Raw genomic sequence first — 15,107 nt, 5'->3', positions numbered from 1 at the left:
CAGCCTCCCCAGTGATGGGATTACATGCACACACCACCATGCCTAGCATTTTTATGTGGGTTCTGGGTATTCAACTCAGGTCTTCAGACTTTTGAGACAAGTACTTTACCAACTGAACTATCTCCTTGCCTTAATTTATCATTTTTAAATTTAAAATTTTTATTTTACAGCTGGACATGGTGATAAGCACACATCATGGTGCATGTGTGTGGGTCAGAGAACACTTGCAGGAGTCAGTTCTTTCCACCATCAGTGAGGTTATCAGGCTTGGTGGGTCATGTTTACCCACTGAGCCATCCTGCTAGACTCTAGGTGTATTATATTTTGTATAGAGTTCATTACTTGATAGACAATAGGTTATTTCCACTTTGGGACATACCAGAGTACTTCTGCTGTGAACATTTGTTTATCAGTTTTCTCAGATGTGTGCTTCTCTGAGTATATTTTGGCAGTGTAGATAGATGGGAAAATACTCTGTGGGTGTCAGGAGGTAGAGGGGTAAAGGGTGAGGGGAAAATCAGGCATAATTCTCAGGCTTCTCAGCGTGCATAGCCGGATGGCCCATGGTTCTAAGAGTTAAACATGGGAGAAGGAGCAGGTTTGGGAGGGACAGGTGGGGAGTTCTTCTCTGCTCTATGTCTGTTGGTTAGACTTGTTTCTAAGCAGGGCCTTTGTGGCTGGGAGGCGGGTAAATGCCTTTCTGGGCCAGTAAGATACTGGTATGAAGTGAGACATTTCAGTGCCTCCTAGCAATGATTTTTCTAAGCAGTTGTGTTTTATGAGCTGAACCTCTGGGTGAAAACCAGTGGCAGAGCCAAGCTGAGAGTAATAATCTTCTAGATCACATAGAGTGCTGACACACACAAACCGTGAAATTCCTGTCCCTCGTGGTTCATTTTATGATGAGGAGAAAAGATCTAATCCTCCTCTTGTTCCACATATATGAACAGCCCATTTCGTAGTCCAGATGTCTCTGTGGGAGAAAAAAATCTCATTTTGCAGTGCTACATGTGATGCCAGGAAATCTGTGCTTTCCCAGGGAGCTAGAAAATTAAAATTATAGTAATCATCTGCTCTAGACAATGAGGTACACAGCTATTTATACCAAATGAGATTGGCTGAGCAGTGATGGCTCTTCTGCTTTACAGCTCTGAGACCCTTCAGATGTGGGCACCTTTCCCTCTGACCACTGGGGACCTGGACTGGGGATAAATGTTAAGTGTCTAGAGGGAGATAGCAGATTCCTTGGGAAAGTGTAAGACCTGTTCCAAACTCAGCTCACTCTGGCTCTGTCTTTCTCATCTGTAGGTGGTGATTGCTACCAACATTGCAGAAACATCTCTGACCATAGATGGCATCTACTATGTGGTTGACCCTGGATTTGTGAAGCAGAAAGTTTATAATTCTAAAACAGGGATCGACCAGCTTGTGGTGACACCTATTTCTCAGGTATGGCTGTGTCTATCATAAGCTTTTCTCAAAATTCTGTTGAGGGTCTTTCTGGGATTCGTTATAGTCTCTCCCTCCTTCATTCCCTCCCTTTCTTCTTTTCCTGTTTGTTTCAAGACAGAGCCTTTCCAGGATCTTGGTAAGTTCTAGACTAGGTTGGTCTACATAGCAAGTTTTAAGATGGCTAGGGCTTTGCCCTAGCAAAGAGAGATCCCGTTTTGGGGGGAAAAGGCAGGTCTTGCTGTGTAGCTTAAGCTGGCCTTAAATGGAATCCTCTCGTCTCTGTCTCATTATGGGATTCTAGGCATATGGCACCACACTTAGCTTGGTACTATATTTTTAATCTTTTGCCCTCAAAAGTGAACTTAGTCAACATTAGAGAGTTAGATATGAGCGAGTACATGCTCAAGGAGCAAGCATGGCTGTTGATGGAAGACGGGGTCAGTCCTGGATAAGCCAGAAGGGAAAGCAGTGTAATTCAGTATAGTATAACCATGCCATAGAGTACTGTGTGGAATTAACTGCTGGTGTGTATTTATATTTAATGTTGTAAATGTGAAACTGGCAGATTGAAGGAAGTGAGCTACAAAATATGATAAATAAAACAATCTAATTTTTGTTTAAAAAATACATGATATGCACTTCTGGGCTAAGCATATGGGTGTGGCCCACACTGGAAGCCTGTAGGCAGGATCTTAGCTAGGGCTCTTTTGTGGGTGCTACTATATTGATTGCTGTGTGGTGGATGATGGGCTGTTTTTTTTCACTTTAGACACCTTTAAGTATTGTGTTCATCTTTTATAGCAGGCACGCATTGGCTTTTATACTTTGCAAAATCCACAAAGCTCTCTCCATTCTGATACTTTAATAATAATGACTAACATTCACAAGGTGCTTACCAAGACCAGGACTGTGCTAGGTATTCACATGCACTGACTCAGGACTCACACCAGTCCTCGTTTCCCAGCCAGGCGGTTAGTGCACAGAGGGAGTAAGGACTTGTGTGTTATCACACAGTTGGCAGACGTAGGGTTCGGGTCTAGAAAGCCTGGGTACAGCATATGTGCTCTGTACAGCTACTTAGGACAGTATGCCCCTTTTGTGATGACCAGATAACTGGCTCCTTGTGCCTTTGCTGACTCTGGGGCATCTGTGGGTGCAGTGCAGTCCCAACAGTGGGAATGCTCCCTGGGTTGGTGTGCCTCGTTGCCCTTCAGGCTTCATTTTTTTGTTGCTATTTTTTAAGAGAGGGTTTCTCTGTGTAGCCCTGGCTGTCCCGGAATTCTCTCTGTAGACCAGGCTGGCCTTGAACTCAGAGATCCACTGGCCTCTGCCTCCTGAGTGCTGGAACTAAAGCTATGCGCCACCACCGCCTGGTTGTAACTTGTACTTGTCACTGTTGCCATTGAACACTGCAAACCTGATTTTAAAGTGGCTGCAAAGTTACTAGTGTGGTGTACATAATTTACTTAGTTTATTTGTAATTTTGGTCATAACTGTGTGGCTGGGGTTTTATTGTCTATGCTGCTCTCTGTGTTTCTTCTGTCCACCTGCCTTGTGTGTGCCTCCTGGGACAAACTTCCTGGAGGTACTGAGAGTTGGTAAGTCTCTCTAGTGTTGGAAATGGGCCTAAAGGAAGTGCTACCTCTGAGAGGCTTGCCCTGAGCTCTGGCTGGGCTCTCTTTCTCAGCCTTTCTCTTTCCCTAACCCTTATACTTAAGGTCTAGAGTAAAATATCTTTGTTAAACCCTAACTCTGCCTCATAAAAAGCAAACAGGAAACATTTACCAGTTCCCCCACCCCCAACAGACTTCCTGGAGAGAGCTGCCAAGTGATGTTTTACAGCTGGTGCTTTACTTGCTCACCCTCTAGGCTCAAGCAAAGCAGAGAGCTGGCAGAGCTGGGAGAACCGGCCCAGGGAAGTGTTACAGGCTGTACACAGAGCGTGCCTACCGAGATGAAATGCTGACCACCAATGTGCCGGAAATCCAGAGAACCAACCTGGCCAGCACAGTGCTGTCCCTCAAGGTAAGAACCACTATCTCCTGAGGATGGCCTGGGGACCACAGCCCTCTTACTCAGGGCACCTCATGGAGTCGTCCCTTTGAGTGAGATGCAGTGTCTGTGGCAACAGCTCCCTGTGCAGGTCTAGGCTGAATCTGCAGTCTCCTGTGAATGCACATTTGTTTCTTACTATAATAACCAGCAGGATATTTGGTTGTGGTAGGTTTTAGTGATGAGGCATTTTCAAAAAAGAAATTAGACAAATAAAATCAGAGCCAAGCTGCAGACCAACACATTTAACCCCAAACATGTTTGCTTTCAGATCCAAATCTAGTCTTCCCCTGCAGAGTGAGTGTGTGAGTGTGTGTGTGTGTGTGTGTGTGTGTGTGTGTGTGTGTGTGTGTGATAGAGAGACAGAAACAGACAGACAGACAGACAAGGTCTTGAACTTGCTATATAAACTAGGATGGCTTTGAACTCAGAGATCCACTTACTAACAACTCCAAGTGCTGGGATTAAAGGCACCACGTTGGATAAATTCTTGTTTTTAAATTTTTTTTTACATTTATTATTTTCAATTATGTGCATGTGTGTGCACATGCATGTGTCATGTGGGCATGTGAATGTGAGTGCAGATGCCTCAGAGGCTGGCCAGAGGCATCAAAATCCCTCTGGAGATGGAATTACAGATGGTTGTGGACCTACATAGTGTTGGGAGTAGAAGTCTGTCTGGGTCTCAGCTGTCCTGCAGGGTTTGCTTTCAGAGGAGCTTCATTCTGTCTTGGCAGAAGGAGCCTCGTGAGTCGTTTCTCATCTCATGGCGAGTCCTGACGCCAGTGCTGCCCTGGAGCCCTGGCGCTTCACCAGCACAGAGCACTCTCTTGGTATTTATTATTCATTTCATGTAAGAGAGGCTAAAACATCGCGTCAGAGAGAAAGGCCACTGTGATCCCTGGAGGGCCTCTGTGGCCCCTGATTTCTGCTTTGGCCACGTGACTTTGGACAAATGTATCTGCTCAGCCCTCTGTTCTGTGATCTTGTCCCAGAAAGGGAACTGTTGTTGCTGGAGAGATAGGGGAGTGATGCAGGCGAGGGCACTTGGTACCCTGATTGCTCACATAACTCTTAGGTTATTATTCATACAATAAGCAGTTATTGGATACCTGCTGTGCTTATGATCACAGACACTTTATGAGGAGTAGGAAGCACATCACCCTTCATACCGACTTGAATAGAGCATCATTCAGACATTTCTTCACCAAATTAGCTGACGAGTATATTGTGTTAGTCCCTGTTTTGTGCCATACACATGTGTCATACTGTGTTTGTGAACCATGTTATGTTAGCACTGTCTTTATGTCCCTGCCACCTACTGTGGTATGAAGCACTCCACAGATGTGCCGGAGACAGGGCAGAGATGCTATACTGTCTTTAATTATTGTAAAATATGCAGAATTTGGTCTCAGATTTTTTTTTTTTTTTTTTTTTTTTTTTGGTCTTTTTTTCTCCTTTTCCTCTTCCTTCTTATTTGTTGCTTTCCGGGAATAGACTTGAGTGTGTAGTCCTGGGTGACCTGAAATTCCCTTGTAGACCAGGCTAGCCTCAGACTAACAAAGATCTGCCTACCTCTGCCTTGAACATTGGCACTACAGGTGTGGACTGTCACACCGGGCTGGGGTTGGGTTTTGAACCTTCAGCCTCAAAGCACACTTTGGCTCTGTGGCTGCACCACAGCCATTGTGACTTATTTTGTTGTTTTTGTTCTTATTTTGATGCAGAGTCTTGCTGTATAGCTCAAGGTGGCCACAAACCTGTAATCCTTCTGCTTCTACTTCCCGAGTGCCAGGATTATAGATGTGTACCATTATGTTAGCCCAGTGTAAGCTTCTAAGTGTTAACTCCACAGTAGCTCCAGTCGCAGCTTTGTATGGCTGTTGCACAGATCTGTTCCCATTCTCTAGCCTTTGGTAGTGTGTGTGTGTGTGTGTGTGTGTGTGTGTGTGTGTGTGTGTGTTGACAATCTGTTTAACATATGTAAGTGAATTCCACAATATTTGTTCTTTCGTGTCTTCCTGACTTCATTTAGCACAGTGCTGCAGAAGTGTGGGCCAGCTGCAGTGAACGCTGGGATTTTAATACCCTTCCACTCATCTGAGGATGATTATTTAGGGTGTTCCTACCTTCTGGCTCTTGTGACTTCTGATGCTGTGAACATTAGGGTACAAGTATCTGAGTTCCTACTTTCAATGTATGTTTTAAATTATTTATTTATATGTGCATGGGTGCTTTGTCTGCAAGTATGTCTGTCTCTACCATGTGTATGAGGTGTCTGAGGAGGCCAGGAGAGGGCATTGGATCTCCTGGCACTGGATCAACATGGTTGTGAGCTGCCCTGTCAGTGCTGGGAATCAAACTTGGGTCCTCTGGAAGAACAGTCAGTCTGAGCCATCTCTCCCTCTGACCCTTTAATATGTGTTTTAAGATTTATTTTTTACTATGTGTGTATGTGTGGGTGAGTATGTCACATAGGTTCAGGTGCTCACAGAGGCTAGACAGGTGGATGTCCTGGAGCTGGAGTTAAAGGCTGTTGAAAGCCTTTTGATGTGGGTGCTGGGAACTGAACTCAGGCTATGTTTTACTTTTTAAATTATTACCAAACTAGTTTCCATAGTGGCTGTTTCACATTCCTGTAAGAAATATACAAGGTTTCCTGATTTGTTTTTTTTTTTTTTCTATCTTGCTACAGCCCCAGTGCCTAATTGTAGTTTTGACTCTGTTTGCCAGTGTGTGTGAGTGGAGGTGAGTGTGTGGTGACTGCATTTGGAGGTCAGCGGGAAGCTTTTTTGGGAGTTGGTTCTCTCGTACTTTGGAGGTTCCACAACTCAGGTTGTAAGGTTTGCACAGCCGGCAGCTTTATGGATGTCATGTTACAGAGCCTTCTTCAATGTTTTAGTCAGGGTCTCATGTTTTCTAGATTGGCTTAGAACTTGATGTGTAGTCAAGAATGACCTTGAACCAAGTTTACCAACCCCTTTTTTTGAGGAGGCAGGGTTTGAAGCAAGGTCTTACTGTATAGCCCTGGCTGGCCTGGAATACTCTAGGACTGATCTTGAACCCACAGAGGTCTGCCTGCCTCTGCCTCCCTCTTGAGTGCTAGAATTAAAGTCATTCACCACGGGGCTAAGAGAGATATCTCAGCAGTTAAGAGCAATGACTGCTCTTCCAGAGGAAGAGTGCTAAGTTCCTGAGTTCAATTCCCAGCAACTGCATGGTGGCTCATAACCATCTGTAGTGGGATCTGGTGCCCTCTTCTGGTGTGTCTGAGGACAGCTACAGTGTACTCATACATAAAATAATCTTTTTTTTTTTTAAAGGCATTCACCACCACATGCAGCCCCAGCACATTTTTAAAACTGAGCTAAACTTTGTCCTTTTTTTTGTTTTGTTTTGTTTAGTTTTTCGAGACAGGGTTTCTCTGTGTAGCCCTGGCTGTCCTGGAACTCACTCTGTAGACCAGGCTGGCCTCGAACTCAGAAATCCGCCTGCCTCTGCCTCCCAAGTGCTGGGATTAAAGGCGTGCGCCACCACTGCCCGGCTAACTTTGTCCTTTTGGGGTGTGTGTGTGTGTGTGTGTGTGTGTGTGTGTGTGTGTGTGTGTATTTTGAAGGAATGTTTTTGTTTTGTTTAAAGATTTGTAACTATGTAGAACATATATGCTTGTATGTCGGTTTTTGCACAGAAGTGTAGGTCTTAGAAGGCCAGGGCACTGAATTGCCTGTAGAGAGAGTTACAGATGCTCGTGAGCTACCTGATGATGGTTCTGGGGCCCGAACTCTGGAAGAGCAGCAAATGCCCTTTCCTCTGAGCTGTCTCTCCACCATGGAAGGATTTTTTTTTTTTTTTAGATTTATTTACTATGTGTACAGTGTTTTGCCTGCATGTATGCCTGTAGGCCACAGGAGGGCACCAGATCTCATTATAGACGCTTATGAGCCATCATGTGGGTCCTGGGAATTGAACTCAGGACCCCTAGAAGAGGAGCCATTGCTCTTAACCCTTGAGCCATTTCTTCAGCACAGAAGCAGTATTTTTTAAGTTTCCTGAAGAGGGTAGGGATTTGGCTCAGTTGCCAGAGTGCTTGCTTACATTGTGAAGCCTTAGGTACTATCTCTAGCACTGCATATACAAGGCATGTGGTGCACGTCTGTAATTCCAACACTCAGGAAGTAGGCACACAAAGAAAGTTTCCTGAGGAAATACATGGTTGTTAGTAGTATGAGCTTTGTGTGCTGAGAATCTGGAAGTTACTGCCTCTTTGACTGGGCTTTCTAATTGCATTGAAGAAACAGCAGAGAATGCGACAGGAGGCCGAGTACCTGTTACCTGTGAGGCTCATCTCCCTGCTGCTTTATTTTCTAGGCCATGGGCATTAATGACTTGCTGTCCTTTGACTTTATGGATGCCCCACCAATGGAAACTCTGATCACAGCCATGGAGCAACTGTATACGCTGGGGGCCCTGGACGATGAGGGCCTGCTTACTCGCCTTGGCCGCAGGGTAAGGGGCAAAGAGAACTTGTGGTGCTTTGGGAGGACTCCCTAGCCAGTCTTCCAGCTTGTGTTGAGGCCTTGGAGAAGCTTTGAGTAGGATTACGTGCTCTTTAGGAGGGTGGTAGAGGGAGAATGGAGAGTGTGAGTCCAGGCCGGCCTTGAACTGTTTGTGTAGCCAAGAATAAATGACTGATCTTCCTGCCTCTGCCTTCTAAGTGCTGAGATTGCAGGCAGGCACCACCACACCTGGCCCTGGGTTCTTTTTCTTTTCTTTCAAGGAATAGGTAGAGTTTATTTCTACTCAAGGGTTTATTTATTTATTTATTGTTTTGTTTTTTTCAAGATAGGGTTTCTCTGTGTAGCCCTGGCTGTCCTGGAACTCACTCTGTAGACCAGGCTGGCCTTGAACTCATAGAGATCTGCCTACCTCTGCCTCCCAGTACTGGGATTAAAGGCATTTGCCACCACTCTTGGGTATTTAAATTTATTTTTTTTGTAAAGTGTCTTTTTTTTTTTTTAAACAAATTTAATTTATTATTTTTTAATGTTCATTGGTGTTTTGACTGCAAGTGTGAGGGAGTCAGATCCCCTGCACCAGGGGATCTACAGACAGTTGGGAGCTGTCACATGGGTGCTTGGGAACTGAAGCCAGGTCCTCAGGAAGGGCAGCCAGTACTCCTAACCACCGATCCATCTCTCCAGCCCCGGTTGTTGTAGTTTCCTGATTGTTGTTGTTATTTTTTAGTGTGTGAGTGCTGGGTGGTCATAGGTGCCAAGTTTGTGGAGTTGGTTCTCTCTTTCCTCCTTTTCATGGGTTCTTTGGGTTAACTCAGGTCATTGGGCTTGTGTGGCGAGCACTGTTACCTGCTAAGCTCTCTTACCCATTTAAGGTGTTGCTTTTTAACTCGAATTTTATATTATCACTTTAAAATGTTTCTTCTTAATAGTAAAGACTTTTTGCCATTAATTTTATGCCAGATGTATTACTGAATCTAATCTTGATTCTATTTATGATTGTAATTATTATTGTTATTACTTTAAAACAGGTTATTCTGTACACATAAGCTGAGGTTAGCCTGGAGCTAGATCCCTATATAGTCTCAAAAACAAATAAAAGGTATTTGCAGCATTCCCATTTACATCAACAGTAGATATGTTCTTAGGCACCAAGAGCTTATTTAGCAAAGAAAATTTGTGGTAGAGACAAGCACCCCAAATCATCATGGGGACGTTTCCTGATCTATTTTCTACTGACTAGGCAAGCCCATGTGCATGCGCTATAGGGGAGCAGTTGTAATTTCTACTTCTTCCTGTAGATGGCAGAGTTCCCTCTGGAGCCAATGCTCTGCAAAATGCTCATCATGTCTGTGCATCTGGGCTGCAGTGAAGAGATGCTAACTATTGTGTCCATGCTGTCTGTGCAGAATGTCTTCTACCGACCCAAGGTAAGGGGCTCAGCCCCATGTTCTGATGCACTGTGATGTTTGTCAGGGACAAGGCCTGCGGGGCTCCCTATGTTTCTATGCTAGCTACTCACTTGGTAACAGTCAGGTAAGAAATGACTCTCTGTCCCACTGCTTGGCAGGATAAACAGGCCCTTGCAGATCAGAAGAAGGCCAAGTTCCACCAGACAGAGGGGGACCACCTCACTCTGCTGGCTGTGTACAACTCCTGGAAGAACAACAAGTTCTCCAACCCGTGGTGCTATGAGAACTTTATCCAGGCTCGCTCCCTACGCCGGGCCCAGGACATTCGCAAGCAGATGTTAGGCATCATGGACAGGTCAGTCAGGAATGTGGTAATGGTAGTGTTTGGGTTGTCATGTCTACCTGGGGCTTATGTCACCTCCAAATGTATTTGCACAGCTACAGGCACCTGTGTATGGAACATTTCTCCTCCAGTATCCATCCTACTTGTTGCAGGCTGTCTCCCAGGCAGGAGTGTCACTTAGCTAAGAAGCACTTCAGAAACTTCCTAAGAGGAAAATAATTGAATTAGTTAAGAAAGCTTTGCTTACAGCCAGGCAGTGGTGGCGTACGCCTTTAATCCCAGCACTTGGGAAGCAGAGGCAGGTGGATCTCTGAGTTCAAGGCCAGCCTGGTCTACAGAGTGAGTTCCAGGAAAGCCAGGACTACACAGAGAAACCCTGTCTCGAAAAAAACAAAACAAAACAAAAACAAAAAAAGAATGCTTTGCATACAAGTCTCTGGATCATTGGTCCTAGGTTTAGTCCTGGATTTAATTCTTGCTTGAGCCAAGTGTCTGGTTTCTAGTTCCTTCATACTCCTGTCACGTCCAGTGCTGCCTCTGTACAAGCTGTGAGCAAGGTCCTGGTGACCACTGTGAGCACCCTAAGGTGGACCGTGGAGCAGCTGGCACCCTGCGCACAGAGTAGGCTCATGGCTTCTTTGCTCTTCTGTCCTGACAGGCACAAGCTGGATGTGGTCTCCTGTGGTAAGTCCACAGTCCGGGTGCAGAAGGCCATCTGCAGCGGGTTCTTCCGGAATGCTGCCAAGAAGGACCCACAGGAGGGCTACCGGACATTGATTGACCAGCAGGTGGTCTACATCCACCCTTCCAGCGCTCTCTTCAACAGACAGCCTGAATGGTAGGTGGCAGGAGAGAGAGAGAGAGAGAGAGAGAGAGAGAGAGAGAGAGAGAGAGAGAGAGAACACCTCTGAGTCTCCACATCCCCACTTCCCCTTTTGACTTTGTATTTCTAGAGTAGCAGAAGCCCAAATTAGGTACACTAACAAGCTCCCCACTTTTTCTTTAATGTGTATTTATGTGTATACAGGTGTATCTGTGCGTGTGTATGGAGGGCAGAGGACAGCCTCAGGAGGCATTCTATTCTCCTTTTAAAATAATCTTACCACCTGGAGGTCACCAGTTAGACTAGATTGGCTGGTGAGCCCCAGGTGTCCTTCTGTCTCTGCCTCCTCAGCACTGAGATGACAAGTGCACATCACCACGCCCAGTGTTCTTTTGGTGCTGAGGACTGAGCTTACTGTTGCAAGGCAGGCATTTTATCTACTGAGTTGTCTTTCCAGCCCAAAAACAGCCCTTTGAAGAGAAGTAAAATTATAGGGGTGAAAGCAGGGAAAGAGCTTAGAAATCATCTAATGAGATGGTTTTAAAAAGGTTTTGTGGGAACAGGCAGTGGTGGCCTTTAATCTCAGCATTCAGGAGGCAGAGGCAGGCGGATTTCTGAGTTCGAGTTCGCGGCCAGCCTGGTCTACAGAGTGAGTTTTAGGACAGCCAAGGCTACACAGGAAACCCTGTCTCGAAAAACCAAACACCCCCCCCCCCCAAAAAAAAAAAAAAAAAAGTTTGTGGGCTTTTTGTTTTGTTTGTTTGTTTCGAGATAGAGTCTCACCGTGTATCTCTGGCTGGTCTGGAACTCACTAGGTAGACCAGGGTGGCCTCGAACTCAGAGAGATCTTCCTGCCTCTGCCTCCCAAATCTTGGGACTAAAGACATGCACCTCTACACCAAGTGTTGTCTTAAAAAGTTTATGCCAGGCATGGTGGCTCACACTTGTAATCCCAGCTCTCAGGAGGCTAAAGCAGGAGGATTGCCTTGAGTTGAGACCAGTCTGGTTTCTTCACATGGAAACCCAGTCTCAAACGAACAAAACGAGGCTTGAGATGGCTCGGGAAGTAAGGGTGCTTTTTGCTATACAACCAGATGGCCCGAGTTTCATCCCCAGAACCCACAGAAAGGTGGAAGAAGAGAACTGACCCCACAGAGCTCTCCTCTGATCTCACGTGCATGTGTGTGCTCACACAAACACACACACATACACACACACACACACACACACCAGTGTGCCACTATACCTGGCGCTAGGCACTGCCTTGCCCACTTGGTCCTCACCATCCCTTGGTGATAATCTCTGTGGCCCCTCTATAGAACTTAGAATTCTATGGAAACTATCTGAGAAACCACTATTTTATTTCATAGAGCAAGAAACTGAAATCTAGAGAAGGGACAGGGCTGTTTTCCCTGTCACTCAGTTAGTTCATGCCAGAGACGGGACTAGAGCTGTTTCTCTGCGAGCAGTCTTGTGTTGGAAGGGTGTAGGCTTGTAGTATTGGGGTGTGGCTTTGATAGTCTCCTGAGGGATCAGGCAGGAGAAATGATAGAACAAAATGGCATGTCAGCTGTGATTCCCCCAGTGGACCAAACTGGCTGTGGAGTGGGGTCTAATCTAAGGCTTGAGTCCTGTCTGTCTCCCACAGGGTGGTATACCACGAACTGGTGCTGACCACAAAGGAATACATGCGTGAGGTCACCACCATCGACCCCCGGTGGCTTGTGGAGTTTGCTCCGGCTTTCTTCAAAGTCTCTGACCCAACCAAGCTAAGCAAGCAGAAGAAGCAACAGCGCCTGGAGCCTCTGTACAATCGGTATGAGGAGCCGAACGCCTGGAGAATCTCCCGTGCTTTCCGGCGGCGCTGAAAGACAGCTGACCACTCACCTCTCCTGCACCATGGCTTCCTCTGGCTGATAACAAGCTAGTCCTGTGTGACTTATCTTAAACTGATCATTTTCCAAGCCTGACTCTCTTCATAGTGTAAGATACAAACATTTACGCAGGGCTTTGGCCAGAGCCTTTAATCCCAGCACTTGGGATGCAGAGGCAGGAAGATCTCTTGAGTTCAAGGGCAGCCTGGTCTACAGAGCCAGCTCCAGGACAGCCAGGGCTACACAGAGAAACCCTGTCTTGAAAAAAGTCTCACACACACACACACACACACACACACACACACACACACACGCGAGAAAAATCAGAAAAGGTGTGCATCATCCTGGGATGGACAAGGGACATGAGTGAGTGACTGATGCATGACAGACCCAGCAAGGGCCTGTTACCCAGCTCGTGCTTGCTGAAGGAATGGACCGTGGCTCTCATGTGCCATGTTGGCCCCACTCTACCCACTCCCCAGCCTCTGTACTTGGGTTTCTACCTCCTGGAAATATTTATTATTTTTTTAAGGAAACAATGGTTTATTATGACTTTGTCTTGTTGGGCAGGGGTAGCTACAAGGTCAGGCTCTCTGCCTGAGTTTAGTGTGGTGCACATGTCAGTCTCCTGACACCAGAACCCAGGCCTCTCTGGGTCCAGACATGATGCATGGGCCAAACCTCCAGTCTGTCTTTCAGCACCACTGGAGCTAGCTCAGCCTTGGCAGCACATGGCCCCAGATTAACCAAGTCTGTGCCAGAGTCTTCAGTCTGGCTCCTAGCAGTTACAGATGCCGCATGAGAACACAAAGTTCTCCTTGATCCTTTATCTCCTTCCTGCCACTGTCATTGAGTGGTGTGCTCCATTTCCTTTAAAACATAACAAATAACGACACTATGACAGCGTTCCCTCAGTCAGCAGAAAGCAAGCACGCCTCTCAGCTGCTCCGAGCTGACGAGACTTGGGATCTGGGGAGTAACCCATACCTTCACTCCTGCTAATGGTTTTCCTAGTTCTCCCTTCTGAGAACTCTGGGGGTTCTGTGCTGATGGGAGACCCATCATCCTGTCAAGCCAGACTGGAGCTTGCTGAGGAGCCCTGGGGATATTGGGCTTATCCTGGGCCATGGAATGCCTCCTTCAGCCCCACATTAGTAACTTCTGTGAGTTAAGTGCTGAATAGTCGGCCAGATGCCTAAAGAGGAGGATGTACCCTGTGAGGACTTAGACAAAATTGAAGCAGAACCCAGGATCCAGCTCCTGGTCTTACAGTAAAACACTTGACGGTTGACAAGTGCGTGTCATGCTTGCATGGGGCCTTGCTAACCTCTGTACTTCTGGTGTTTTTCTCCCCGCTTTCCCTCTTCATTGGAGAAGGGATGCATGTCCTCTATACTGAGCTCTGTCCCTGGAAAGATCAGGATTGCAGGGCTGACTATGGATGCATGTGTAGGTATTCCTTCCCTTTGTTACTTGAGAGCTGGAATCACTTCTCTGCTGTGACCCCTGGATCTGACCTCTGACTGCTCATCAGAATAGCCACTCCAATTTACAAGCCCAGGCTACTCTGAGGTAAAGAAGTGTCCTGTTGAGATTTGGAGGGAGATCTGGCCTGAGAACAGGACAGTAGGGCCCTGGCCCTGATTTCCCTCCCTACTCCACACCCCACCCCACGTGTATGAAACTGGTTCTCTATAGCCCAAGCTAGCTTTGGATTCATGGTGGTCCTCCTGCCTCTCAACCGCTAAGTTTACAAATGTACATCACCAGGCTGGTTTTGTCTTTAGGGAAAAAAAATTGCCAAAAGTATTTAATTTTATATGTATGGATATTTTGCCTGCACACATGTCCGTGTACCATTCATGTGCCATGCCTAGTACCTGCAGAGGCCAAAAGGGGATACCTTACCCTCTGGAATTAGAAATGTTTGGGAGCTGTCATGTGGGTGCTGGGAATGAAAACCAGGTCCTCAGGAAGAGCAGCCAGTGCTTTTAATAGCTGACCCATGTCTCTAGGCTCTTGTCTCTCATTTATTTGTGAGCCAGTATTTCGTAAGATTTCCAAGAGATGATGTGGGTCTTACACACAGAACTGGAATCTTCTTGGCCACTGTGTGCATGTGTGTGGAGATGAGAAGACAGCCCACAGGGAGTTTGTTCTCCACTATGTGGATGTTGGGGATAGAACTCAAGTATTTAGGCTTGTCCGGAAGGAAGCATCTACCCACTGAGTCATCCTGCTGGGCCTCAACATCCCCCCTCCCCATCCCCATCGGGTTTTCTGTCTCTTGCTCCGAATTATGAGTCAGTACATTGATTTTCCGTGTTTCTAGGAAAAAGTGGTGCTTTTATTTGTGGGTAGCAGTTGGAGTTCTGTTGAACTGGAATGTCTACCTGAGCAGGGTCCTAGAAAGCTAGATCCAGATTCTGTCCACTGCTCCCACCTGGGATTGGTCTTAGAAGAATGTTTGCCACTGCCCCCTCCCTGCCAAAAGAGCCTACTCAGGACCCTGCTGTCACCCCCTCCCATGCAGTTGCTTGGGTACCTTTCTCTTTTCCTATTCTCCAAACACTGATTCTGACTTCAGTAAAAGTAGCAACCTAGAGCTTGTGTAGGAGGAAGAGCAAGCAGTTGGGA

General features: G+C 46.4%; 1 protein-coding gene across 1 annotated transcript in view; it reads left to right on the top strand.

The window, feature by feature from the left end:
- Dhx8 (DEAH-box helicase 8) overlaps positions 1-14,289 on the top strand; it is a 36,831-nt gene extending 22,542 nt beyond the window's left edge. Inside the window, exons 17-23 of the mRNA XM_034505819.2 lie at positions 1,309-1,449; positions 3,322-3,477; positions 7,873-8,010; positions 9,320-9,448; positions 9,589-9,785; positions 10,432-10,611; positions 12,245-14,289. Coding sequence (XP_034361710.1) covers positions 1,309-1,449; positions 3,322-3,477; positions 7,873-8,010; positions 9,320-9,448; positions 9,589-9,785; positions 10,432-10,611; positions 12,245-12,464 — 1,161 coding nt within the window. The 3' untranslated portion in view covers positions 12,465-14,289. The remainder of the gene's footprint in view (positions 1-1,308; positions 1,450-3,321; positions 3,478-7,872; positions 8,011-9,319; positions 9,449-9,588; positions 9,786-10,431; positions 10,612-12,244) is intronic.
- The last annotated feature ends 818 nt before the right edge of the window (positions 14,290-15,107 follow it).

The sequence above is a fragment of the Arvicanthis niloticus genome, chromosome 6, assembly GCF_011762505.2.
Source record: "Arvicanthis niloticus isolate mArvNil1 chromosome 6, mArvNil1.pat.X, whole genome shotgun sequence".
Taxonomy (NCBI): Eukaryota; Metazoa; Chordata; class Mammalia; order Rodentia; family Muridae; genus Arvicanthis; species Arvicanthis niloticus.
The sequence above is the reverse complement of the archived record's forward strand: the minus strand, read 5'-3'. Positions and strand labels throughout refer to the sequence as shown.